General features: G+C 46.6%; 2 protein-coding genes across 3 annotated transcripts; one reads left to right on the top strand and one right to left on the bottom strand.

The window, feature by feature from the left end:
• The first annotated feature begins 2,888 nt into the window (after positions 1-2,888).
• On the top strand, positions 2,889-8,823 carry clul1 (clusterin-like 1 (retinal)). 2 transcript variants are annotated; one of them, XM_031563001.1, is made up of 9 exons: positions 2,891-3,197; positions 5,201-5,342; positions 5,864-6,012; positions 6,263-6,433; positions 6,627-7,056; positions 7,180-7,302; positions 7,549-7,763; positions 8,006-8,184; positions 8,657-8,823. In XM_031563001.1, the coding sequence occupies exons 2-9, from the start codon at positions 5,234-5,236 to the stop codon at positions 8,670-8,672; spliced, it is 1,392 nt and encodes a 463-aa protein (XP_031418861.1). In that variant the 5' UTR covers positions 2,891-3,197; positions 5,201-5,233; the 3' UTR covers positions 8,673-8,823. The 2 variants fall into 2 exon arrangements, with proteins under 2 accessions (XP_031418862.1, XP_031418861.1); XM_031563002.1 differs by lacking the exon at positions 8,657-8,823 and having other exon boundaries at positions 2,889-3,197; positions 8,006-8,188.
• A 106-nt stretch (positions 8,824-8,929) lies between these two features.
• Positions 8,930-26,999, bottom strand: yes1 (YES proto-oncogene 1, Src family tyrosine kinase). Its single transcript, XM_031563000.2, has 11 exons — positions 26,692-26,999; positions 23,979-24,078; positions 23,408-23,506; positions 20,978-21,081; positions 20,598-20,747; positions 19,167-19,322; positions 17,838-18,017; positions 16,818-16,894; positions 14,875-15,028; positions 13,978-14,109; positions 8,930-11,833 (listed from the first exon to the last, which is right to left on the bottom strand). Exons 1-11 carry the CDS (start codon positions 26,972-26,974, stop codon positions 11,625-11,627), a joined length of 1,644 nt encoding a protein of 547 aa, XP_031418860.1. The 5' UTR covers positions 26,975-26,999; the 3' UTR covers positions 8,930-11,624.
• Positions 27,000-27,570: the final 571 nt, after the last annotated feature.

Below are 27,570 nucleotides of genomic sequence, written 5' to 3'. Positions count from 1 at the left end.
TCCACAACCTTGTCCCCACGAGCGTTTAATCGCATCCAGATGTCACACACGTAGGAGTTGTACTCACGTCTCGAGAGAAAGGAAAGAGTATTCCATTGACATACCTATTAGTTTGGACTGACTTTTAGCGCAGTTTTACTCCAATTTTCTAAATGTAAGTGATACTGACATACTTTTATACATAGCGTCACCACTTACCTTTCATCGTGTTTCACAGAGATGCACCGTTTCTGAGCGACACTTGGGTCCGTCGTCACATCTATTGCATAGCAATAGCATTGGCTCAAGAGTGACACTAGAGCGCAGATACACTCTCAGACCACTGTCTCCTTGTTCATGCAGCGGCACACCTTCCAAAATGTCCCCAAAACTTTGGAAAAAACGGATGGATGCCAACCACCGACCTGCAACATTCGCTGTCTTTGACCTCCTGGACTTGAAAGGGGGAGCCAGAAGAATAGGGAGTAAATGGATACCTACAAAAATACTATAATTAAAAAAAATCTAAACTTCTATTTAGGTGACGTGTATACTCTTTCCCATGAAAGTTCGCATTCGCGCTCAAGAGGGCTTCAGTAAGTAAGGGAGTCTCTAGCGCAGTGCCTGCACACGGCGAACGACCTCAAAAACAGTTGAGATAGAAAAGGAAGTGGGGAGCCCGTAGGGTTTCAGGGAGACCACGTGTTTTCTTCATTTCTACAAAACCCTGTCCATGTCTTATCGGAGACCCAGGTGAGGACCGTGACCTGAGTTACCGTACTGTACTGTCTGGCACTGGCACAAGAAAAAAAAAGAAGATTGGATGCAAAGATGGTCAAATATGTCAAAGTTCCACTGCCATATACTCCATGTTTATATCATCTTATAGAATGGTACAGATTTCAGTGTTCATTTTTTAAGACACTGGGGTTACTACGGGTTCCTGAATGAATACATTAATCTTTAAACATTCAAATTATTTTCTGATCAAAAATCATTGCCTGCGATTTCCGTGGCAGGACACACTCGGATAGGATACATTAAACAATACATTGCTCCAAAGGCAGATCCTTTTGAATCCACAGGAGATTTTTCTTGTCAAATGTTTGGTGTTGAACAGCCACAGAAAAAACAACTTCTGCCGACTGTAAACAATATATCTCTCTGGCTGTGGATTGTCAGCCAAAAGGCTGCCTCTGGTTTAGAATGAAACAAAGCAATTTGCTTTCATTCCCCTGTCTCTGTGAAAATCTTCTGATGCTGACCTGACCCCAGTAACCTCATTGAACACTGAGCCATCATCATATACACTGATCTACAAAAGAGAGAACATCCAGACACTTAAAGTTCCACAGGTCACCTATGTTCTATCATGCACGCATTTAACTCATGCATTACACTGTAAGTGACAAAACAATGCAAAATGTTCTGAGCTAACAAGGAACTTCATATTAATATTAATTAATACATATTAATACATATTTTATATCTATTATATTATGCCATGTTTCAGCCATGTATTGGATATAGGTCTCCAGTCCTTCTTCATTGGAGATGCTGTGTCCACTCCTGATGTGCTTTACCTTCACGGACTCTGCCACAGGTACGTATGTAGCACAGAAGATAGGACAGTTATAAAAAACAGGTGTGAATGGGGTTAGCGGAGCCCAGACCAGACTAGAGTCATGGCTGTTTTTGATTATAAGGCCGAGACAGCTATTTTTGGGGTCAAAGCTTTGAGAAAAGGGCACCGTTTAATTAGCTGTGGGTCACTTATAAGAACCTGAGGGGGCATTTGTGAATTGCTGTCTATCTTCTACCTGTGTTTTCAAAAACTAATTAGAATCGTGTTGCTTATCCACAGTTGCATTCCAGTGTATCATGGCACATACTGCTTACAAACACACACACACACACACACACACACACACACACACAAAATAAGTACACAGGCACCAGCATCATAGGAAACAATGTGATTTTGGGGGATGCCGAACCCAGTGTCATCTGACAACACATATTGATATACATTCACACACATAATACACATATTTTAGGGTCCTGTCCTTCCTGTCACTCAAACCAAACCCCTTCCCCCTGACACTTTGGAACAGTATACAGAGATGTTTAACAAGTCAAACAAGGAGCACATGAAGCAAAACTGGTAGGCTATAGCTTACTAAGGGCATGTCCGATCTCACCGCCATGTTTTAGAACATGTATAATCCTATAGGTTGTAAAGCATGATTTCACATTTCAGTTCAGCAGTTTCGAGTTCAAAGTTCAAAAATCCACAATGACCAAAAGGCCCCTGACTGAAGCCTGATGGTATTAGGATAAATAGAGCTACCTCGCGTCACACCTAAACACACACTATCAGGATTTTAAAAATAAAGCTTTCCTTTCCTCATGCCTGACCAAGTTTGGAGATCACCCATTAAGGCGGTGTGTCCTTTATCTTCTTGTTTTTTCCCTGGAGGCCAGATGGGGCTGCCATTGTCTGTTAGATAAAGAGGATATAAATCTCTCATGGAGGTCATTTATCTCACAGCCATACGGCAGGGTAACGCTAATTGGGCTAATGTGTGATGGTTTATTTTAAACAGACTCAAGATGCATTTCGAAGTGAAAATTAGATCATGACAAAGACAGCAACTTGTGTGATAACACTCTCCTTCACGCTACACAAATATACATCAGAATGCGCATGGAAAGCCGGCCTTTAATGCACAACAGCTGTCCAAAGTCTGCAACCTGTCAAGCTTAGTGACTGATGCTGAAGTAGGCATCTAGCCATTCCTGTGCAGTTTATGTCTTTATAAGATTTTGTTAAGCTGTTTTTACCCTAATTAACTGTACCCTTGTTACTGCATACATAACACAATGGCTCAGTGGCCATTCATTCTGCTATTGCAAAACTGTTGATGACGGACTGGGTGTGTTGTATAAACACAGAGACGGATGAAATAGTCGCACAGAGACGGAGAACCTGAACGCATTCACAGTATAGTGCAGGTTATGATATGCACAATATTCCGCCTAAAGAGAATACAGAGCAAATGTGTGTTTGACGGTTGACTGCTGGATTAGCTAAGCAAATACGCTAATTGGATCACCGCTGGCTGTACACAGCATAAATAGAACACTCCAGGTAAAGAAAAACAACGTACTCAGCCCCTGCAGATCAGTCCAAGACAAGAACTCCCACCCTGTCTCTGGTGAGTAAAGCAGAATATTATATAGTATAGAAAATACATTTAAATGGAGCCTTCATCCAAGAGGTAGATTGTAAAACTCGATGTGTGGCATGTCATTCAGACGTGACAGTTATTTGGTCACAATGTTTGTTGGTTGGTTGGTTTGTTTGTGGGTTTGTTTGGACTTTTCCACTGTTCGAAGACTTGGTGTGACATTTGGTTTTGCTGAGCAGATTTTAAATTCTTGTAATTTCATTTTAGTTTGATGTTTTTCTATGGCTGGCTTTATGGCCTTGTTTCTCTTTTTATCAACAAAATGAAAAAAAAAAGTTTTTGTTCACATTTGTCATTCCATCATAATTTCTCAGACCTTACTGTAACATTACAGACAGATTTTTTATTAGCATGAGAGTGATTCATTTCTTTGTTAAAACGGACAGGAAAACACAAGCTATTGTGACATAAATCAATGCAACAACACTAGGAGGAGGATCTAAAGAAAGTAAACAAGCAAGGATTAGGTCAAAGGTGAAAGAGATATAGGGACAAAGTGAAGAAGCAAGAATTAAGTATATATTAATGGTAATGTCCAATGAGCAAGGCACATTTAGTCTACTTATCTCACTAGCTATATATCACCCAGTTAACTTCAGAAATCCCTTATGCTTGTGGGCAGTATAAAATAGCATGTCCCTCTTTCAACCTGTTAACTCAGCATTGTGTGACTTGATCCCTGCAAAACTGGGTCACTCGCACCACTGGCAGGCTGCAACAGCACTGACTGGGCACCGCTAGCAGAATTAACAGTGAGATTTGTTTTTATAATATCAGAAGGGAAACAGCTTGGTCATGCTAGCATTTGCCTTGAACTTCCCGAATGTGCTAGAGCTTTTAATGACTCACCATAGCAACATATGGCCTGGAGACAAAGCTGGACAGTTGGAGGCAAATGCAACAAAGAACCCCAAAGCTGTTGACCCCTGGTGTTACTTCTCACACGTTTAACCACATGTGCCCCTGCTTACAATTATTGTCATGTGGTATGCTACCTTTATCCCAGTGACATAGCTTTAAATCTCAGTACAGTGCACAGGGATAAAGTAGAGGCACCCAGGGTCACCTGAAGCTCATTTGGTGAATAAATGAGGGGGGATGTAACACCGGTCATGGCATTTAACATCCTATGACTAAGGTAACAGTTCAGGTTAAAGGTCAGTGAAAGACAACACAAATAACAGACGTCTATAAATAGTGTTCCTGTGTGCACACTGAGCTACACTCTTCAGGACGCTCACCTAACTTTCACAGTGACATTCCTATCTTTGTTTCAAATCTTGGCAGCGCATACCTGCTTTTAATCTCAGAGCCAAATCTTTCTACGTATTCCCGGCACACCAGGGCAGAAAAAGAAAGTGAAAGAGGCGAAGGCAAGCTGGCAATAAAAAGACAGAACTGCATTTGAACTTAGCCCATTCCTAAACTTAAAACCATTACTAAACTGGCAAGCTGTGCCAGTCCAACTCCATCTTTAACCTTTGAGTGACCACTTACCCAGTCCTACCACCTAGTGGTCAGTTCACTTAATGCACTTCTTAAGTTGAGCTCATTGTTGAAAACAAACCTGATTATCTTTAGGGGTAAATTCAGGACTGTGATCTGTCGGTGTGTGTGTGTGTGTGTGAGTGTGTGTGTGTGTGTGTGTGTGTGTGTGTGTATGTGTGTGTGTGTGTGTGTGTGTGTGAGTGTGTGTGTGTGTGTGTGTGTGCGTGCGTGCGTGCGTGCGTGCGTGCGTGTGTGTGTGTGTGTGTGTGTGTGTGTGTGTGTGTGTGAGTGTGTGTGTGTGAGTGTCTGCATGCACAAGTGCATGTCTCTGCCTATGTTTGGAGATCTCAAGCACAAACACTGTACATTTCTCTTTTCATTTAAAAAAAAGTTTTCTTTTTGTGTTCACATAAAATTCATAGCAATCAACAAGCTATGATTACTGTATCTACATGTCCTCACACTGGTTGGTCTATTTGCAGAGTGGTTTAAAAGGGCGTTTGAGCAGCAGATCCATGACGATGAGGGCACTGGCTGTGTCTCTGGTCCTGATGGCCTCTCTGGGGGTCTTCCACTGTGCTCGGGAGGGGCCCATAATGGACATATCTGAGGAGACCCTGAAGCGTGAGTACACACACACACACACACACACACACACACACACACACACACACACACACACACACACACACACACACACACACACACACACACACACACACACACACACACACAGGCCATCATCACTGTCTCCTGTGTGATACGCAAAAAAAAAGTAAAGTAGAGTGAAAGTAGAGCGCTGATGATTTAGGAGATATGCATCTCTGGTGTTATCTGGAGGGCTCTGGTCTGGTCTGGAGTGGTCTGGTCTGGAGTGGTCTGGTCTGGTCTGGTCTGGTCTGGAGTGGTCTGGTCTGGTCTGGTCTGGAGTCTCTCACATCTTTTTTTTCATCAGAATCTGTCTCTTCTCTTTATTCTGTCCCTCTTTTGTTTGTTTCTTTTTCAATTCTTTCAATGTCTCAAGACAATTCTCTCTCTTTATTGCTGTAATTAAACCACCTTTGCACTGTCGCGCGGAAGTCAAAAGTAACAGAGAAATAAACCAATAAACATTAAGTTTGTGTCATTCACCGTCCGTCTCTCAGAGCTGTCGTTGGAGGGTGAGAAGTATGTGGACGAGGCCGTGAGGAAGGCGTTATATGGGGTCAAGCAGATGAAGGACATCATGGCCAAGAACGAGGAGAAGCACGAACACCTCATGAAGTCCCTCAAGCACAGCAGTGACAAGAAGAAGGTTAGGGATACATCTCAAAAAGCATGAAACACTAGTTGAAATTCAACACACTGTATTTGCCAGGCTGAGCTTTTACAGTTTAATCGAACAAGCTTGTTAATGAGCTCTGTTCTGAAACTCTTGTTTCAACTACATTTCACCTGGATGTATTTGAAAACAACTGAATAACCAACCATTTCCCTTGGCCTTGAGTAGAATACCTTGGATTTTATGGAAAGGATTTTGCACCTTTAACCATTTCTACCACCAGGGGGCAGAAGAGCTTGTCGAGGAGGTGGAGCACAAGCTGGGGGAAGTGGAGAAGCGGTGCAGGGACTCTGTGCAGGCCTTCTGGGAAGAATGTCGGCCTTGCCTGGAGAAGGAGTGCAAAGCCTTCTACACCAAAACCTGTCGCCGGAGCTTCTCTGCCTTCACCAACAGGGTACTTAGCGAGCAGTAATCACACTATACACTCTTAGCTGTACCACCCAACAACTCAATGCAATAACTCATAACTCATAACTCATAAATCATAACTCTGTCTTCATCTGCCCTCCTGCCTCACAATGCCCCGCTCTCTCTCTCTCTCTTTCTTTCTTCCTCTTCTATCTCATGTCTGTCTCTAAACCCTGCAGGTGGGGAACTTCTTCCACAGGGTGACTTCTCATCTTGGCCCCCAAGGCTCCGAGGAGCAGCTGGGACAAAACCAGACGGCCGAGAGCTCGGAGCAGGACGCGGTGCGGATCGAGGATTCCTTCGGCATGCTGCTCTCCAAAGTGGGCACGCTGGTGAACCGCTGCGTCGTGCTGGCCTCCCGCATGCAACACAAGCTGGACAGGAACCTCCGCAAGACCTACGACCCCGCGCTCCAGGACAGGGAGGCCGAGATCGTCCTGCCGTCCCCCGACAGGGACCTGGACTCTGGCTTCCTGAAAGGCGTGGGGCTGGAGGAGGTGATGGAGTCCTTCTTCGACTTCGGGCGCAGCGTGGTGGAGGAGTTCGGCGCCGTGCTCACGCAGGTGTTCGACGACATGGGTGACGCGGCGGACGAGGAGAGGAAGAGAGGTGAGTTTTGGGGGCGCTTGACACACCGTGCATGGGGAGACATCCTCACTAGACTGGCCTCCTGGCTGGCTGTCACCAGTGGTGGCCGTAGCTGATGTGACTGCTTGTCTCTCCGTGCGGCAGAGAAGGAGCTGTTCCCGCGCTTCCTGCAGAACAGGAAGCTGTGCAGAGCCCTCCGCAGGCATTCGTCTGAGTGCTGGCAGCTGCAGCATAAGTGTGAGCCCTGTCAGGGAACCATGCTGTCAGGTACAGAAATATACAATAACACACACACATGACCATTATCTCTGTTTCCTATGAGCCTGTTGCTAAGGAAATAATGAGTTGGTGACGATTTTGCAGTTAGAGGTGGAAAAAGCGTTTGGCATGTGAGCACTTTTGGTGAAGCTACAGTACAAATCAGGACATTATCTTCACAGTTCTGCATGAATGCTGACACCAGTCCATGTGTGTGTGTGTGTGTGTGTGTGTGTGTGTGTGTGTGTGTGTTAGAGTGCCCCAATGTCCGGGAGTTGCACATTGAGCTGGGCGAGGTGTCTGAACTGCTGGAGGTGTCCAAGCAGCAGTACGAGGAGGTGCTGGAGATCGTGCAGCGGCACACGGACGACACGGTCAGCTGGCTCGGGAACATGGCCACGGAGTTCGACTGGGTGGCTGAGCTGGCAAACAACAACAGCGCCCCCGAGAGCATCTTCAGCATCACTACAGTAAGAGAGGCGCAGGCAGGACACCCACACTGACACACAGAGAGAGATGAGAAATGAACACTTTGCTCATTCTCCTTGCATGAATTTGAAGTTTATTCTGACCAAAGATGAACTGAGCTTCAAGGGGAAAAATAGCGTTTTTTAATTAAGCAGCACCACATGCTCAGTAACCAAGACTAAACTTCATAACTGCATCTGTCCTGTACTGAGGTTGTCTCTCAATGCCGAGTATAATCTTACAGGTGGAGATGCACAATGATGAGGGCGTCATTGTGTCAGGGGGGAAGACCAAGGTGGAGGTGAGCATCCTGAGCTCCCCCATGCTCACGCTGACGGTTCCGGGCGAGCTGGAGCTGCAGGACCCCGCCTTTGTCCAGTATGTGGCTGAGGAGGCTCTGGGTCTGTACAAGCAGAGGGTCAGGTGAGACCCTTTCAGATTTACTAACACATTAGTCTGACAGAAGACGGACATTGATATTGGTTAAAGAGACAGAACTGCATTTGAACTTAACCCATTCCTAAACTTAAAACCATTACTAAACTGGCAGCCCATCTCCATCTTTAACCATTGAGTGACCACTTACCCAGTCAGACCCTTTCAGGTTTACTAAAACATTAGTCTGACAGAAGACAGACATTGATATTGGTTTCCCGTTAGACTTGAGTACTGAAAGTGGTGGATGTTGACCCATGTGCATTTTCTCCTCTTTCTGTACACTTCTGTCCACTGAAAGCACACATTTCCACGCCGTGTCTGCTTCCTTGGATGTTAGCATCACTGGTCTTGCTCTGCAGGATGAGGCTCACTGTTGTGTTTTGTGTTGTATGAGGACAAACGGTACATTGGGTTTAATATACAAATCAATCCAAAGCTTCTTTCAATCTCATTACAGGCACGAGGATAACTGAGGATGAAAGTGAACAGCGGGTTCGTTTCTTCATTGCTGTAGCGCTTCGCTAAGGCAAACTCAACTGGAAAGAGCATCTGAATAAACTTAGCATAACTATGAATTTTCTTAGACTTCACGTGTTAATGGAAATAAATTATGTTCCATATACAGTGCAAGTCTCCTGGACATCAGTAAACATATGAATATGTAGCATGTTCTGTGCACATTTTCTGGCCTGTCTAAGCTATGAAAAAAAAAGACAAGTCAACAACCAAGCAGGTAAAAGCATTACATAAAAGTTTATTATTTGTCACTGTACAATTTCTTCAGATTAGTCAGTGTAGTCATCTTAACCTCCAAGCCTAAAAAAAAACAAAAAAAAAAAACAGAATTTCACACAATAGCCCTTTTGAAAATGGGTTAATGTCTGGGGAGTAACGAGGTGGCGCTACAAGAAAGGGGGCTGATGTATGGTTCTCTACAAAGATGACATTGCAAACCCCTCCGAAGACTAAAGTGTCACAGTACAGTCAGACAAAAAAAAACAAAAAAAAAAAATCAAAGCCTCTCTCCGTAGGAAAAGTGGAAAATTGGGTTCATTTGACCATAAAACAGTGAGACCTGCCCATTGCTTCTCCCATAGGCATCAAGGGTTCTGTCTAGAAAGACTACGGCACAACACATGTTCCAGGTACAGGTAGTGAACATCCACAGGAATCCATCCTTGCTCTTTTTTTGGGCAACCCACACACATCTCCACCTCAACAGGACGTACAGTGCACAGACACAGGAGCTGAACACAAGATGGGTCTCCTCCACCTTGAGAACGTACCACAGCATTACACACAAACCAAGGAATACATTTGACATCAGGGAAGCCAACACTTACTTAGGACCTTCTTCCAACCTAGTCACAGATTACATTTCACAATGGGCGAGCCATTTTCTGTTATTAAAAAAAAAAAAACTGCCATTAAGCCGTCAGCAATGTAGAACACTGTTCTGGTGGTGGTCACACTCTGTATGACGTGGCTCGTTCGATTTGCTGATGATGGCAATGAAATCAGGGTGGAATGTGGGTGGATAAGCATTTGGCGGTTGACAGTGTTCTACCATGATATCTGCGCTTGTTTTACGACCAATAAACCACACTGAAATACCCATCTAAGTGACACAGACCAACTTTAAGTGGGAGTGCAAATGGTGTGTGTGACTGAATCTTTAAGCGGAGTTGAAAGGTCAACCCAATGGACCAATAACAGCACTGGGGCATGGAGCTGACCTTCACTCTCCTCAACACTGAAGGGCGACTTCAGGTCTGACGCTATACTAATCACCATCCTTCAGACCAGAAAGACCACATTTAAAAATCATTTACTTTTGGCAAATTCCATACATTGAAAACACAGTTCATAGAAATGATTGAAAATCATTGAAAAATCCATGACAAACGGCCCTCGGCCGTGAAGCTCTGTGTGAGAAGATGGAGGTAGTGGTCCATTGGTCGATCCAGTGCCAATTGATATTGATGGACTTTCTATGGTGTAGTGTGTGAAGTGGAGGATGTGTCACGCCGAGCTCCACACAGGATGTTGTGTGGACGGCCATGAAAGCATCACAAAGATGCAGTGAAATGCAGAAGGACCAGGCTTCTTTCATGTCGCTTTCTTCCTATTATGCTATTCAGTCCTCAGTGGTCAATCACATGTAAATCAGTTTAAATCAGATGTAACTGGAAATATTAGCTGCAGATTACAATTATTCCTAAACAAAATGGCAACGATACTTTAGCGTTTTTAAACAAATGTTCTGCACTTCCCTCAAAATACAGCTCCTCTATGAGATATGATTCAAGTTGTCATAAAATTCATCAATATATATTTTTTTTAAATCTGAGAAAAAAAAAAAAAAAACTACTACAGCTTTTTTTTCCTTAAAAATCCACTCATTATTTTCCACCAGTGTAGAAAAAGCCAAAACATAGACAAGCGAGACTAAATCTCTGCACTTCTACCCCACTGATCACCCTTTTAAAAAATCAAATCCATATTCTCTCAAAAAACCCATTTCCCACAGTTTATTTAGAATACATTCAAAATGGCTACCGTCCCCACTTGTTCCTTTCACTCAACACTTCATGTTTGTCTCTCTTGTCCATTATTTCACTCCACACATCACATCAGTCGCAGGACATCTCCCATGATCTACCACAGTTATTGGTCACTTGATAAAACTCACTATTGACACTAAACAAAAGAGAAAGGGAGAAAACAAATCGAATCAACTGAAATGACTACGCACTGATATTATCCTCAGTCTGTCATTTTGAGCATTCATTAAAAAAAAAAAGATTTTTAGTGTTCTGGAGAATAAAAAAAAAAACAGAAATAAGAGAAATTAAGTTTCATAAAAAGTAAATATACTTTTGTGCAATTGTGAACCAGCCATTGCGTTTCTGTTTCGTATGCCCTCCTCCGGTGTGCTGCAGACTGGTGATCGTACCCACACACTTCGCTGCCTAGTACTACATGGGGCAGGGAGTAGCCTGGTCAAAGATCATCAGACACAGGGCTTGCTCTCTTCAAAAACATACTTATCCTCACATTGTCCAAATTTGCAATGAAAAGAGGGAACGGGTGCCACAGACCCTAACTCTACTAAGGTTGGAGTACAAGGACACCCATCACAATGATTTTATCCACATGAAACAAAAACAAAAACTAAAAAAAAAAAAAATCTCCCAATTTCAAGGATCTGAGTTTGTGGGGATTGGGGGTTCAGGGCTGGGGTGGGAGGGGGTTCTCTGGGGGGGGGGGGTTCTCTGAAGGAGGAGACGTACCACAGTGTCTCAGTGGTTTGGGACCCTGGTTCACAGCTCACGCTACCCGTCTCTAGAAGCTCTGCGCCCAGCCTCTCTCCTCTGCTCCATGGCGGTGTGGTGGTGGTGGGGCGGCCCTGTGCCCGAGCTCTCTTACAGGTTGTCCCCGGGCTGGTACTGCGGCTCGGTGGCCGTGAAGTAGTCCTCCAGGAAGGACTGGAGGTACTCGAAGGTGGGCCGCTCGTCCGCCTCCTTCTTCCAGCAGATCCTCATCATCTCGTGCAGGGAGTCGGGGCAGCCCGCGGGGCAGGGCATCCGGTAGCCGCGCTCCACCTGCTCCAGAACCTCCCGGTTCACCATGCCTACAGGACACACAGGCACAGCTCCCGTTAAAGGACGCTCACACTGAAGGTGTTTGTTCTGGGTTCCATTTTAGTTTATATATTTGAACTTTATTAGACCTGCAGCAGGGGTACTCTTTTAAAAGAGACAATCACACACAGTAGTAGCAGAAACGGTATAAGACAGGAAACAAATCACTGATGGGAAAATGAATAGGGAATCAGCGGGGGAGAGCGTAATGCTAAACATGGCAGATTTGTAACTGGAAGTCCTGCCCTGTACTATAAAGAGCCAATCACATTGTTGGAAATGTCAGCATAACTGACGTTTCGTCTCACCTAAACGTTCTGTTTATTTGCAACGTTACCATAGCAATAGCTGCCCTGCGAAATTTGGTGCATACGCAGCAAGTCACCAGAAATAAAGTATTTGTTAGCCTTATTTGAGTGGTTTGGGGAAACATTTTTCACACATTTGAATGTTGCGTTTGACCATCCAAAGAGGATCTATTCATGGCTGGCTAGACGGAGCAGCAACTAAAGCTCCCCCTCCAGCAGAGAGTTCACCAAGCCCACCCCCCCACCCCGGAAAAAAAGGAATCGTCCAAAACATCCGCTCTTCGCTTGTTTCCAGCGAACACAGTCCCCAAAGAGCAAGCAAGACAGAAATAAGTAGAGAGAAAATGCAGAAGATGCATGTGACAATGACAAGACAGAAAATGCATGTGGAACAACGAACCAGAGAGTGAGAGAGTTGACACAGGGGAAGAGTCTAAGACATATGTGTATCTGTTCAGTACATGTCCACTGGGCCAGTGTGTGCCCCCCCCCCCCCCCCCATATGTGTATCTGTTCAGTACATGTCCACTGGGCCAGTGTGTGCCCCCCCCCCCCATATGTGTATCTGTTCAGTACATGTCCACTGGGCCAGTGTGTGCCCCCCCCCCCCCCATATGTGTATCTGTTCAGTACATGTCCACTGGGCCCGTGTGTGCCCTGCCCCCCCCCCCATATGTGTATCTGTTCAGTACATGTCCACTGGGCCCGTGTGTGCCCTGCCCCCCCCCCCCATATGTGTATCTGTTCAGTACATGTCCACTGGGCCAGTGTGTGCCCCCCCCCTATATGTGTATCTGTTCAGTACATGTCCACTGGGCCAGTGTGTGCCCCCCCCCATATGTGTATCTGTTCAGTACATGTCCACTGGGCCCGTGTGTGCCCCCCCTATATGTGTATCTGTTCAGTACATGTCCACTGGGCCCGTGTGTGCCCCCCCTATATGTGTATCTGTTCAGTACATGTCCACTGGGCCAGTGTGTGCCCCTGCCGGGCCCCAGTCAGCCTCCCTCTGCCCAAAGCGCCCACGCATACAGGTGTGAGATTGAACTCGCCCAGGCAAAAGCACGAATACCAACTAAAGCCAAACGGGCTCGGGGGGAGGCAAACATCATCTCCACTGAGGGTCTGGAGTGCTGCTGGCTCTCTGCCGCTCCTGTAAGGGTGGAGGCTCGGCCCAGGCACGGCGGGCACAGATGGCGGTAAACAAGCCGGTGCCCACTGGCCCTGGCCTGTGCCAGCCAGATGGTTCCCTTTCGGATCGTACCATTGTGGAAGGGCCCGCTGTTTAACAGCACTCTCAGCACTGCCACAATGGGCCAGCAGGGGGCCCAGCCGACAACAACGGGGGACAAACAGCAGGGGAGGAGCAACAGATAGAGGACAGAAAGACAGCGAGGGGGGGGGGGGGGGGGGGGGGGGCATGAGAAGGGGGGAAGAGGGGGGGAGAGGAGGGCCTGAGAAGGAGGTCAAGAGTGGGTGAGAGAAGGTTTAAGCAAAGGGCTAGAGAGAAAACAAAACACAGAAGAAAAAAGAGGGGGAGACTAAAGATTTCACCATCAAGAGACGGTGGCTTGCATGTCAGGATGAGTTAGCACTCTGACGCCTAATTAAAACATCCAGACAGGAAACAGAGCGGGCTCTGTTTTCCCCTGAATCTTATGTTCTGTTGACAGGTGTTGACTCCTAGCTGAGATTAATTACAGACTTGTCAAATGTCATTAAACATGACATTGCGTGACAGCCGTTTAATGACCTTCATGTGAAAAGGCCAGCTGCCTCCTCAAGCTGCCCATATGACAAGACTACATCACCCAGAATCCACTCACCTGGGTATGGCACTCTGCCCTTGGTCACAAGCTCTGTCAGCAGGATGCCGAAGGACCAGACGTCTGACTTGATGGTGAAGCGGCCATACAGGGCGGCCTCAGGGGCTGTCCACTTGATGGGGAACTTGGCTCCTGTAAGAGGTGAGAGATAGGGATGTGATTCCTATGTATCAAAGATGGCCGCATCCTCCAGTGATGCACTGCGATCAGAGAGTTCAACAGTCCAAAGCATATCTAACATAGAAACACTTTATGAGATGGCAACAATTAAAGGTTCTTGACAGCTTTTTTATGGATGTGTTACACATTATTTGGATATACTAAAAATATGTCTTAAATATGGGTACAAAAAATGGTTCTTTTTCAACTTCATTGGCCATCTGAGTGGAAAAAGTAGTGGGACACCAGTGTCTAGCAACCTCTGTCCTGTTTGTGTGTGTGTGCGCGTGTGTGTGTGTGTGTGTGTATATATAATACACATACTGTATATAATAAACATACTGTATTAAGAGACACAGAATAGTTTCAGGTCCTTTCAAAAGGTAGTGCATGTAATCCCCAGCAGGTGTCAGCAGTATGCAACAATAGAGTAAGGGAGGAATAAGCCCTCAGCACTTCCCACACACACACACACACACACACACACACACACACACACACACACACACGCATCACATTGTACGAATGGCATACACTGGCATACACCACATTAGGCTTGATTAGGCTTGTTAAATCTGCAATGGCGACTCTAGCTCTGATTGATTTGATAAGAATGCTTCAGTGGTTTTTAAGCTACGCATGTTTTTTTAGCAGTCTGGAATGAGAGGCAGTGAAGGAGTGCGTTGGCGAGCCACGCACGTGCGTGTCCCAGTGTGACATCAGGAGACGGAAGCAAACCTTGTCTGGCTGTGTACTCGTTGTCTTCGATCAGTCTGGCCAGGCCAAAGTCGGCAATCTTGCACACAAGGTTGTCCCCGACGAGGATATTAGCTGCCCTCAGGTCTCTGTGGATGTAGTTCATCCTCTCAATGAAAGCCATGCCGTCTGCGATCTGCAACAGAAGGCCTGCCTTTAGAATCTGTCTGCCAGGCTTCATTAGTAGCAGCCAGCTAAGCCCTCTGCCCAGTCCAAAAATGCCATCCAAGGATCTACTACTGATATCCTTAGGGTTGTCTTCAATGAGCATCAACTTTGCAAGCAATTATGGCTGACATTTATAAAACATATCGATGACAATATGGCCAATATACAGTTGAATTCAGTACACTTTGCAATGAACGTAAAGTATAATTCGTGAGAGGTGAGCAGCAAAATCCAATTCTCAAGAGTAGAAAGTATGTTTTCTGGGAAGTGACACTCATGTACAGAGGAGCCATGAAGATGGTGCAGCTGGTGAGCTCCCGACTCCTGGCTGGTGAGCACCAGACACAATGGCAGCAAACAGACAATAATTACTTAACCGTACTTGAACACCTGTTCAGTATACTGCAGCACTGCACGACACGGTCCTTCAGTTGCCTCAGTGAAAAAGTCAAACTTACAGAGGGGCTCGCTATAGAACTCTTTTAGAAAGGGATCTAACGAGAAAGTTACCCATATGGAGAACCTTCTGCTTGTGGAGAAGGGTTCCCGGGAGCCTTTTTGTAGTGTATTTTTGAGTACAAAACTAAATCTGCAGGCACATTTGGGGGCATTTATCAGAGGCCTGCCCTCCCCTCACACCCTCCTCTACTCCGGCTCCATCTCATTCCATTAATGGTTTAAAGCGCGGCGGCGGTGGCGGCAATTAGCCTAAGCAGGTGGCTAAACACTCGGCTGAGGGATAACCCTCGGGGACGGGATGACTCAGGCACAGCAATCCACCCCAAGCCTCTCTGCCAGGAACTGTGAATGGGCTGGTGGGAAAAAAAAAAAAAAAAAAAAAAAAAAAAAAAAAAAACCCAAAACAACCAAAAGAAGGAAAAAAGAAAACTGAACTGTGACAGTGACACGTTTTAGCAAAGCACTCAATTATGCATCCTTCCGGCGGACAAAATGGAGCAGAGGGGCGGACTTAAAGCTGTTGACTAAATGTGCACAGGAGGGCTGAGAGCTAAGTCGCTGTTGAGTAATGGGAAGAGGCTCAGTGTCAAAGATGCCAGGCTGGAGGAGAGGAGAGGAGAGGAGAGGAGGGGTGGGGAGGGGAGGGGTGGGGGGTTAGGAGAGGACTGTTTAGAGAGCACCTCGCAGAAGCGATTCGACACATTAAGAGGAAGTGGCCTCGAAGGAGCGCCGGTTAAGTGCTCAAAAGCATTACACGCAGACAGGAGGATGGGACCGCTGAAGAGGGGGGGTTGCTGTGGAAGAGGGGACGAGACCACTGAAGAGAAGGGGGGGTGTCGCAGTGGAAAGGAGGATGAAACCACTGAAAAGAAGGGGGGGGCAGTGGAAAGTAGGGTAAACCACTGAAGGGATGGGGGGGGGGGCAGCGGAAAGCAGGAAATGTCTAGGAGTAGCAGTAAGAATGAGGAAAGAGGACAGTGCGAGAGAAAGGTAAGAGCCCAAGATGTGTAACTTTGAGTTTTTTTTTTCCTTCTATAAATGAGGAATGACCAGTTCAAATGTTGTGAAGCTGAGTCTCTCCTTGCCATGCTGCTGGGCTTTTGTGAGTAGAGTTGGACACACTTCAACAGCCAAATGGGACTTGACACACATTCCCATTCCCACGCACACGCACACGCACACGCACACGCACACGCACACGCACACGCACACGCACACGCACACGCACACGCACACGCACACGCACACACACACACACACACACACACTAGCCTCAAGGCTCTGTGTTAATCTCTTACCTGTGCTGCCATGTCCACCAGCTGAGGCAGCTTGAGATATTTCCCATCTCCCTCCTTCAAGAAGTCCAGCAGACTGCCTGCACAACACACAATCACACACCACTGAATAAAAACAAGACGCAAAATAACCTCAAATATGCACATCCTTACCACCATCATTTCAGACGGGGGGGGGAAATGTATGGAGGTTTTCCCCCTCTTGGACGATTTTAATTGTTTTTCCGAGCCATGCGGGTAAGTTTGGTTTGGGCGCTGAGGAGAGGCTAGCATGTGTGTTAAGAGGAATGTGACTGCAGGCCTTTCAGCAGACACAGTCTCCTTCCCCCAGAGGCCCAATTCCCAAGAGCCTTAAAGGACAAGTGTCAGGCTTATAAACTTAACCCCTATCTGCTGCAAACAGACAATAATTTCAACATGTGTTTGAGTACTTAGAAAAGGCAGAGACGGAAGAGACACTTATTGGAAACAGATTACAACTGCACATTCTTGTGGATATTTGACACTATAACTCATTTTAATGCGTGTATAGTTTAATTTACACATGCTTTTGACAGTGATAAAACTATGAGACATATGATGGGACGGATGTGTGCTGTGCATATTTGGTTTTAAACATTTGAGTTAGCAACCAAAAGTTGGGCTCATTAGGTCCTACCATAAGTATGTTTCAAACACCAAACTTATCCATTGATTAACGTTATCCGGTGACCCCCCACCACCCCCCTGCTGGCTTGATTAGCAGATCTGACAAACTGTAACTCAGAGAAACAGCACATGTGGAGGACGCCTGCTGCACAGTGCTGCCTTTATATGATGTGCTGCCTTTATATGATTCTATACGTCACACTTCAGTACAGATGGAGAACAGAGTTGTGTAGCAGACAAGCTCAGATCTGTCAGTGTTCAATGTAGAGGTGTAGCATTTGGAGGTGTTGTGTGCAGACATGTGGTGAAATGCTGTGCCTAAGGCGCGCGTGTGTGTGTGTGTGTGTGTGTGTGTGTGTGTGTGTGTGTGTGTACCTTTTGCCATGTACTCGGTGACGATGTAGATGGGCTCTTCTGACACCACGGCGTAGAGGGGCACCAGCTTGTCGTGCCGCAGCTTCTTCATGATCTGGGCCTCCTGCAGGAAGGCCTCCGGCGACATGGTGCCCGTCTTCAGGGTCTTTATGGCCACCTTGGTCGTGCCGTTCCAGCAGCCTGTCCAGATGAAGCGATTCAGAAAGGATTCAGATCAAGATAAGATGGAGACATACTAAATCAAGAGCATGTGAGGTGGGATTCTACCCAATATATCATATAGAGAAAACAGTGCTTAACTATACATAAAACTTTTAAGTAGACAGTATGAGTCACAATACAAAATGAGAAGCATTGTAAAATCCCCCCCAAAAAACAACCAAACAAACAAAACAACCGAACAAACACAAACACACACACAAAACTAGAAGGGCACTTGGAGGGCACAGACCTCCACCAATGCCAAATACAAAAGTGAGAAATAATTTGGATCCGCTCCCAAATTCAATGGACTCTTGTATTGGCCCATGCTACACCCCTCCACCAAGTTTCATGAAAATGAAATGAATGGCTTGATCGTGTTTGTTTAATCCTGCTGACAAACAGATAAACAAACCAATCCAAAAAAAAAAAAATACCCTTGTTGGCAGATAAAAGCACATATTTGTCCTGGCAGGAACTCAGTGAAGTTACACCAAAACACTCAGAAATGAGTGGAATTCCTAGACTTGCGTAACCAACAGTGCTGACAGGTCGGGGCACGCAGCGTGGCCAATCACACACACACACACACACACACACACACACACACACACACAGGTCGGAGCATGCACTGTGCTGCGGGGAAAAGCTCTTTGAAGAGCGCGATGAAAGGAGCCAGGCGCTGCTCAGCTCCCTGGGCGTTTGCTAGCAGCCAGCCCTGAGCGCCCGTCTCTGAACCCGCAATTAGCCGCAGGGGGACGCCGGGCACAGTGACACGAGACGCGTGGCCCCACGCACAAGCTGTCTGGGGAGTGTTTGTGCCGTGTGTGTGTGTGTGTGTGTGTCTGTATCTATGTGCTTGTGTTTGTTGTTCACAGATCAGGAGGCTTGGCTGTCACCTGGATTTGGGCATGTGCTTCTGGGAGCACAGCGCGACTGATTCCCATGCTAAGGAGGAGCTGTTGATGCTGATGAGTTTACCCGTGTGTGTGCGTGTGCGTGTGCGTGTGCGTGTGCGTGTGCGTGTGCGTGTGCGTGTGCGTGTGCGTGTGCGCGTGCGCGTGCGCGTGTGCGTGTGCGCGTGTGTATATATGCGTGTGTGTGTGCGTGCGTGCCAGGGGCTCTTACCCATCCACACCTCCCCGAAGCAGCCCTGGCCCAGCTTCACCTCCAGCCGCAGGGAGTCCCGCGGGATCTCCCAGGCGTCCTTAGCCAGGCCCTGGGTCTGGGGCTTCACCGTCGGACACACAGTAGTCAGCCTGTGGCACAGGCCATCAGAATGCTCTGATGGAGGGAGTGGAGAGAGAGAGAGAGAGAGAGAGAGAGAGAGAGAGAGAGAAGGGAGAGACAGAAGGGAGAGGGCCAGAGAAAGAAAGAGAGAAAGAGAGCGAGAGAGAGAGAGAAAGAGAGAGAGTGTAAGAGCAAGAAACAGAAGAATTGTTAAGGGAAAGCGGCAATGGCACTTCAATTAATGAGAGCTAAATTATTATTTCACTTTTAAATGAATTGTTTGACTTGGCAGGCACCTTAAGGAGGGAGAGGCTGAGAAAGATTAGTATAAATCACAAACAAATTCCGACGATGGCTTAACCAACACCAGCCCAGGGCCACCCAGACTCTGAGACGTATCATTTAGTTAATTCTAATGTTTGAAGGCGTGTGTTTTGGAGAGCATGCTGTTCCGCTGGTCCATCACACGCAGCTACCGCTGTGATAATAACAGGGGCTAGAGCCTTGCAGGGGGACGGACGGCCATTCATTCTTGTGTAACACCAGTTACATAGGCCATGTGCACAGCAGGAATTAACACATCGCTGGCGAAGAAAACGACATACGGAGAGGAATGTGAGACAACAAGGTGTCAGAAACATCACATCATACATCATATCATATCAATGACAAATATCATGGAATATGCAGTTGACTGCACGGTCACCCTTGAGAACCCACTCATGGCTGAGCTCCTCATGCTTACTCATCATTCACACATAGAAGCTCTGAGTCAGAGTGAGACTCCATCGAGAGAAGAACCCCGTGAGCTCAAATGGCATCTCGGACGCCTGCGGTGGTATTCTCCATTGTGCTCTGAGTCAGAGTGAGACTTCCGCGGCTCCATCGAGAGGAGAACCCCGGGAGTTCAAATGGCATCTCGGACGCCTGCTGGGGCATTCTTCATTTCGCTCGCCCCTCAGCAGATGTGCAGCACCTGTCCCTGCCACTCTGAGGGACGCCTCCGCACTCACTGCACAAACACTGCTGTCTGCCCCTCTAAGCTCCAGAGACTTTAATACTGTGTGTGTGTGTGTGTGTGTGCTGTATGCGGAGAGTGTGTGTGTGTGTGTGTGTGTGTGTTGTATGTGGAGAGTGTGTCTGTGTGTGTGCTGTATGTGGAGAGTGTGTGTGTGCTGTGTGTGTGCTGTGTGTGTGTGTGTGCTGTGTGTGTGTCGTGTATGTGGAGTGTGTGCGAGTGTGCAAAGCATTTCCCTGAGAAACCCTCTCGATAGGTGTTGGCCGGGCCACTGTCTGAACCTGCAGTGCACGGGAGCCCAGACTGTGTACCTGTATAGTGCTTGACGAGTTTCTGTAGTGTATCGAACTGGGCTCTGGTAGTGATGTAGTAGCCTCCATTATCCAGCTTGCGGATCTTGTAGTGTTTCACATTGTCCCCCTTCACCTCGTCCCAGTCCCGTATGGACAGGGAGAACGCTCCTGAGGGCGAGAATGGAAAAAGACATTCAGAAAAAATACATTATTATTGTATTTTATACAATTACATACAATTATCCATTCACTAAATGTAGGACCTTCATCCAAAGCATTCGGATTTTTGTGTACCTTGGCGTAACAGGACTGAAATACCTTCTGTCTCCTCTCTCTCTCTCTTGACTGAAGTGACATATCAGGGGTGTGAAAATCCGCGGCTACTGCCACTTTCTCACCTTTAGTCGTCTCACTCTCTCGCACCAGGAAAGTGCCTCGTTGGTTTCCAGGCACCAGAAGCAGTCTCTCGGCGTCTTTGCGACCCATTTTCCCAAAGTACCATCTGCAGAGGGGTCAGAAGCAGGCCAGAGGGTGATTTTCAGCTCACAGCACACACACACACACACACACTGCACACACATTGCACATGCACACATTGCACACGCACACACATTGCGCACACACACACACACACTCACACACACACTGTGACTGAGGTTTAGGCCTACATAATATACTAGTGCCTGTGTCCAGCTACTGTGGGTCGCCTGGGGGCCGAACCATCATCTTAATAGAAGAGAACTGCATATGGAGCCACTTTAAAGCCTTTATCCAGTGATCAGCACCTACACTACAACCCTTGGTGTGCGTTACTTTCCCACTTTGATTTTCAGCCTTAGCAACCCTCTTCTGGTGAGTTCTAACGGCACTGACTCATGGTTGAGAGCGTGGAGGAGCTGCTGCCTGGCAAATGAACCAAGGGGTGTGCCGGCTGGCACGTGTCGGTGTGGAGGTGTGAGCGTGCGAGACGGTGGTTTATGGCAGGGCCGAGAGGGGAAGGCTTCTCAACCGCTCACTGTTATTCACACAAACAGAATCATCCACGGCGATCCACGCATTATGACTGATTTCCCCAGCGTTCATGAGTCATGACAACACTGTTCATGAGGAAGGAGGGAGAGACAGAGGGAGACTGGAAGAGACAGAGGGAGGGAGAGACAGAGGGAGAGAGGGAAGGAGAGAGAGAGAGAGGGAGAGAGGGAGAGACAGACGGAGTGAGGGAGAGGGGGAGGGAGAGTGAGAGACAGAGGGAGTGAGAGAGAGGGAGAGAAAAGAGATACGAGAGTGTGAAGAGATGAAGGGAGCGAAAGAGAGAGGATGCCACCCTGGGGCTTCTAATAAGGGGTCATCGAACAGGGAGATGATACAGGACAGTAATTCTACACCACTCAAAAATAAATAAATAGATAGATAGATAAATAGATAAATACATTCAATAGCACTGCAGGTATCTACACATAGGTAAGTGAATGACGTGAATAAGGGAAGGCAAGGCATAAAACAAGCAAACAAACGTAAAGATTAATTTTAACATGGTACAAATGAGCCAAACTGGTGCTCTGTTCGTACGCCTAAAACGGGCGCTAACTTGTTAGTACATCTGCCCCTCAGAGAGAGAGAGAGAGAGAGAGAGAGGCGAGGGAGAGCGCAAGAGAGAGAGAGAGAGAACAAGGTTCCCATTCAATCAGGAAATCATCTGCGGTTTGTTGTTGATTTTCTGATAGGTTGACCAAAATGACTGTGAACCAAAACAATTCTCGTTTTCTCATTTAGTTTTTTAGTTCTCTCACTTTTTTCTGACTGCTTCCTAGTCTTTACCACATTGACAGAAATGTTTTCCATTTTTTTTAATTCATTCTCACACTTGCCCTTAAGGTCCAATATATTCCCATATTTTAACTTCCCTTCTTTCCAATAAATGCTTGCCTGAATTGTTCTGTAAACTGGCCAGTGGTGGTGATAAACACACTGGAACAGTGGATACTGTAGAATACACAAATTTGATTGCGGACCATATTTCCCTCAACGACTGCCAATGCTAACTAAATCAGACATGACCAATGCCAAGCTCTTCACAAACTTAAAATAATTGCAGGAAGAAAATAAGTGTCTGAGAGGACTAGAGCACTTTGAGCTGCATTGTTATTTTATTTATTTATTTTATTATTATTATTGGAGTGAAGTTACTAATAATCATTATAAAATGAACCAAAGTGTCTTGCTAGAGCGCCCTTTCCCCACCACAGCAGTAGCTTGCGATGCAGTTGAGTTATGGAGCAGCACAGTATCTCCACAGGCCAGGCCTGGACCTCAAGGTCTTTTCAGGTTATCCAGGGTGTGTGAGAACCCAGATGAGAGAAAAACATGGAGGCCAAGAAACAACCAGCAGAGGTAACAAGAGAAGAGAAGAGAGGGCCAGAGTTATCCAGAGAATAAACGACAGAAAACAGATTACAGAGCGCCAGAAGGAGAGAGAGAGAGAGAGAGGGAGAGAGAGGAAGAGAGAGAACAAGCTCTGTGTGGCAGTGGGACATCCAATCCAGGCAGTGTGAATGCAGGCTAGGCACGGCACAGGGCATTAAGGCGGGGTGGAGTGCTAATGGAATGCCCTGTGTAATCTCAGAGGCACAGAAATCCCCTTTTGTATTCCAGTCATGCGTTTGTTTCGCCTGTTTGTCATTGCTGCCGCCATCCGCTCCACTATATGTGTGACCGCCCCCATCACGCTCCCTTAATTACCGCCGAGAGCGGGGAGGGGGGCGAGCCGATTGGTCAAGGGAGGTGGGGAGCGGGAGGCGGGGGGTTGAAAGGGAGTGTCAGGGCCTTACTCTTCCGCCTGGATGGAATCGGCTGGGGCCACGTAGTTGCTGGGAATGTAGCCCTTCTTTCCTGTGTTGATGGAGCGCGCCTCCCACCAGTCGCCCTCTCTGTTCAGAAGAAAGGGGGGGGGAGAGAGAGAGAGAGAGAGAGAGAGATATAAGATGTGCGCATCACTCACGAGTCATTTAAAAGAGGTCATGTTAGCCCAACCTCTTTCGGCATGACAACATGGGGTTTGATGAGAAATAAAAAAGAGCCTAGTCTCAGAAGTGAGAGGTAAACAAAACACATTAATTGCAAAAGTTTCTCTTCACACAATTCAGTTGACGATGTGTTTATTTCCACATATCCAAACTAGGCTGCCATATGACCAGATGGCCCATTAAAGCAAAAGGCATTAACACAGACAGATTTCATCCACATCAGGCATTGAAACACGACGGATTAAAAACAAGCATTACAGTAAAGTCCTATCCACTTCCTGCTGCTAGATCATCTTACTGTCCAAAACACATGGAGCGGTGCAATCTGTGCTCGTCACCATCAAAACAATAGGTCTGCTGGGGGGGGCAGACTTACGTGTTGTTGATGATCTGAAAGCGGTCGCCTTTCTTAAAAGAAAGGTCATCCGACGTCCTGGCTTCATAGTCATATAAGGCCACAAAGAATGTCACACCACCTACAGGGAAAAAAACAACAACAAAACACTGGAAATGAGTTTGGCTTGTGTTACCCTAGATGCAAATAACATATCAGGTGTTATCATATCTTGTCATGCCAGACATACAAACAGCCTTGTGCTGTCATGGAAGCAAGTTCATCAAAGTGGACCAAAACATTTGCTACAGGTAAAGCTTCAGCTTGGAAGGTAGGTTGTAAGAACTCTGGCAATTGCCAAACAACAGTTGATTCAGTAGCCAGAAAAGGTTGTAGCCTAGGTTTCCTCTGATGAGTTTGCCTAACAGAACTTCAGGGTACCTCTGACAAAATTAACATATTAGAAGTCTACAACTTGTAGCAATTTTGGTATTGGACTACTCTCATATCTGCCATAAAATCAATGCTAACCTCCTCCTCTAAAACCACATCAAGGAACTTGACAAATAGACCCTTCCCCATTGTGGTTTTCTGTTCGAATCAGCGCTGCTGCTCTGAGCTCCATCTCCACAGAGCATTTCATTGGTCTAGATCAGTCTCCAGGACCAAACCATTCCCATCCACATTAAGAACAAACTTTGTCATAGTTAGGCCCAGCTATGTACTGTGCAATCCACCTGGCTCTGCAAAGACCAGCAGCAGACCATCTGGTGTGAAGGGGAGAGGGATGCACTAGACTGTTCAGGCGACGACGACTCTGATCTGCGTTGATGACCCTGTGAGCGGTGAGAGTGGGAACTGGTACTGGGTGTGGGTGCAGTGCTGTGGGGCTTAGAGTGGCCATGCTTGACTGTGCAGTGAAGAATCGCTCTTCCACACTGGTACTGTACCCAACTGTGTGCCACCGCTTCCACACTGGTACTGTACCCAACTGTGTGCCACCGCTTCCACACTGGCACTATTTGCCACCGCTTCTGCTCTACTTCCACGCATTAGGTTTTATGCCGAAAGCCTAGGTATTGCCAAGATCAGCACCATTACAATTCTTCAATTAATTTGCCTGACTAGCCCTGCCTTTCTTCTCTACTATGAATCTTATGCGTGTGCCAACATGATTGTTATTCCGCAAAAGACATTTCTTATCCTCAGGCTCTGTTCTCACAGTTCACTGTCAGTCCACGGAAAAAAAGCCGTTAAACAAATCTTTACCTGAAGCCCTAGGCTCACTTTTCAGCTGTAAAGAGTGTGAGCGGGTTGAGATATCCGAGACCATGAGGCCACGCTGAACACTGTCTCTCTCTTTTAGATCAGAGGCACAGAGTTTTACCTGAACCCTTCACCTCACCAGAGCAGAACCTGGAGTTTTCCCTGACTTTCTGCCATTTGTGCAGTGATGGATACGAAGCAAACTGTACAGTGTCTGATTAATGTTAAGACTTACTTAATAAGCTTACTTAATAAAAACATCACAACATACGGTGTTAGGATTTTAGTTTGGGTGTTGTGGTTAGTACTTAACTAAGGTCTTCTAGTACTTTGTGTACTATACACAAAGATCAGCCTACATCAACATCATGGTGTCACAGGTCACTAAAGATAAGGGATCGGGGGTGGAGGTAGGACAACTGCGTGGGGAGCACAGACCCAAAGTAATGTAGCATTGGATACAGTCCCAGTTTAAGGCTGAGGGTGGCACACTCTTCAGGGAACACAAAGCCAAACTGAGTTAAAAGGAACAGACTGTGATATAACTCCTGGTCATTTCGGAGGCACCAACACATAGAACAGCATGTCCAGTATTCACACACAAGAACAGGATACCCAGGATACCAAGAATACCCCTCCGTAGACAACCAGACACAAACACATCAAGACAAGGCTTTACTGTACTACATGACAACACGGGCTCCCAGGAACCACAAGGCCCATATCCACTCCTCCTCAATACCCATACAATACGCACGCAAATCATTCAGCTTCCTGGGCACCATGGCTAACTAAGTGGTTAATGTAGGGTGGCGCATGATGACTATCCCAAGTGGCTCGGAGCTGGCTAAAAGGGAATTTGTACCTGCCGCTGGCACATAAGCAGTGTGTGTTGGCATGTTGGTAATCAGTAAGTGGTTAAAAGCAAAAGCCCAATGCCAATGACAATGCGCTCATAGTACCACCTGCAGTCTGACTAGTCTGCTAGTATATCTACTGGACACAGTCAGTCAATTATTAAACCAGCTTTCCCTTTGTAATCAAACACAGACTTTACTCAACATCTTGTTAAATATTTACATCCTAGAAACATTTGTGTTGGTATTTTATTTTATGACATTTTAAAATGCAAGCTGGTTTGAATGCAGGTCTCAGGGCCCTTCACAGGCCTTGAGTGATCTGCAGCAGCTGCAGAACGTTTGACAACATCTGGATAAGAAAATGAAAAATACTATACTTCAGAGAAAACACATATACTTCAATTGTAACATTTGACCGAAAGAATATGACTGTTTCTGTGCAGACCTGAGCATTTAAAATTTGGAAAGCGAAGAGAACCACATCTGCTGAAACATCATCCCATTCAACAGCTTTTTATTATATTATTCTGGAATCTGTGTGTGTGTGTGTGTGTGTGTGTGTGTGTGTGTGTGTGTGTGTCTGTGTAGCCCAGCAATGTCTCCTCACGGAGATGCCCACTACCACTCACCTGTGACAACACCTGGGAAGGGGCTGCTCACGGCAACCGCGGAGAAGGACGAGGCGCCACCGAAGGGTGTGATGACCGTGGAGGACGAGCAGCCTCCGAAGGGGGTGAGGACAGAGGCGTGGCTGTTGTAGCTGTTCATGGGGCCCTTGAGGGCCGGCGACTGGCCCATCTGGGTGGGGTCGGGCCCGTAGTGGCCCATGTGAGAGGCGGGGGTGGGGACCGAGGGGTCAGGCCGGTACTTCAGCGTGGGGCCCTTGTCCTCTTTGCTCTTGACACAACCCATAGTCAAGCCTGGGAGAGGAAGGGAGAGAGAGAAGCCAAGTCAATGCAGCTCCACTCTAGATGAGAGGGATTAGACACTCGGTTACACTAGATTAGTTTCTGACACAATGAGGAGTACCATGCCTTTAGGGGAGGCAGATGCATACAATTCACAGGTCCGTTATCAAGGAACTTTGTGATGGACCCATTATTTCAGACTAAAATCCAAACACATCCAAAGAAGCTGAAAGCAAAAACTTTTAAAAGGAGCTATTAAGAAATAAGCATGTAAGGATACACAGAAGTCACGGTTCGATTCACACCACGGTTTGGTCATAAAAAAAAAAAAAAGCAAATGCTTAAAGCTAGGTTTTTTTTCATTCATCTTAAAAAGACAGACAGTGAAGCCTGTTACAGTGTGTTCCTCCTAGTGTTGTATAGTGACTAGCTTACTAACGGCGTGTAGCCTAAGATTTCTGGGTGGAACTCACACTTGTGGTTCCACACTACGTTCATCAATCTTCACACATACCAGTAAGCTACCCTGCATTCTCCATGACTGCATGCACCAAATCATAACATCTGTACCGTGACCGTTCGGGACGAATACACGTACCG

This window comes from Clupea harengus, chromosome 25 (assembly GCF_900700415.2).
Source record: "Clupea harengus chromosome 25, Ch_v2.0.2, whole genome shotgun sequence".
Lineage (NCBI taxonomy): Eukaryota > Metazoa > Chordata > Actinopteri > Clupeiformes > Clupeidae > Clupea > Clupea harengus.
This window is presented reverse-complemented; position numbering and strand designations above follow the sequence as displayed.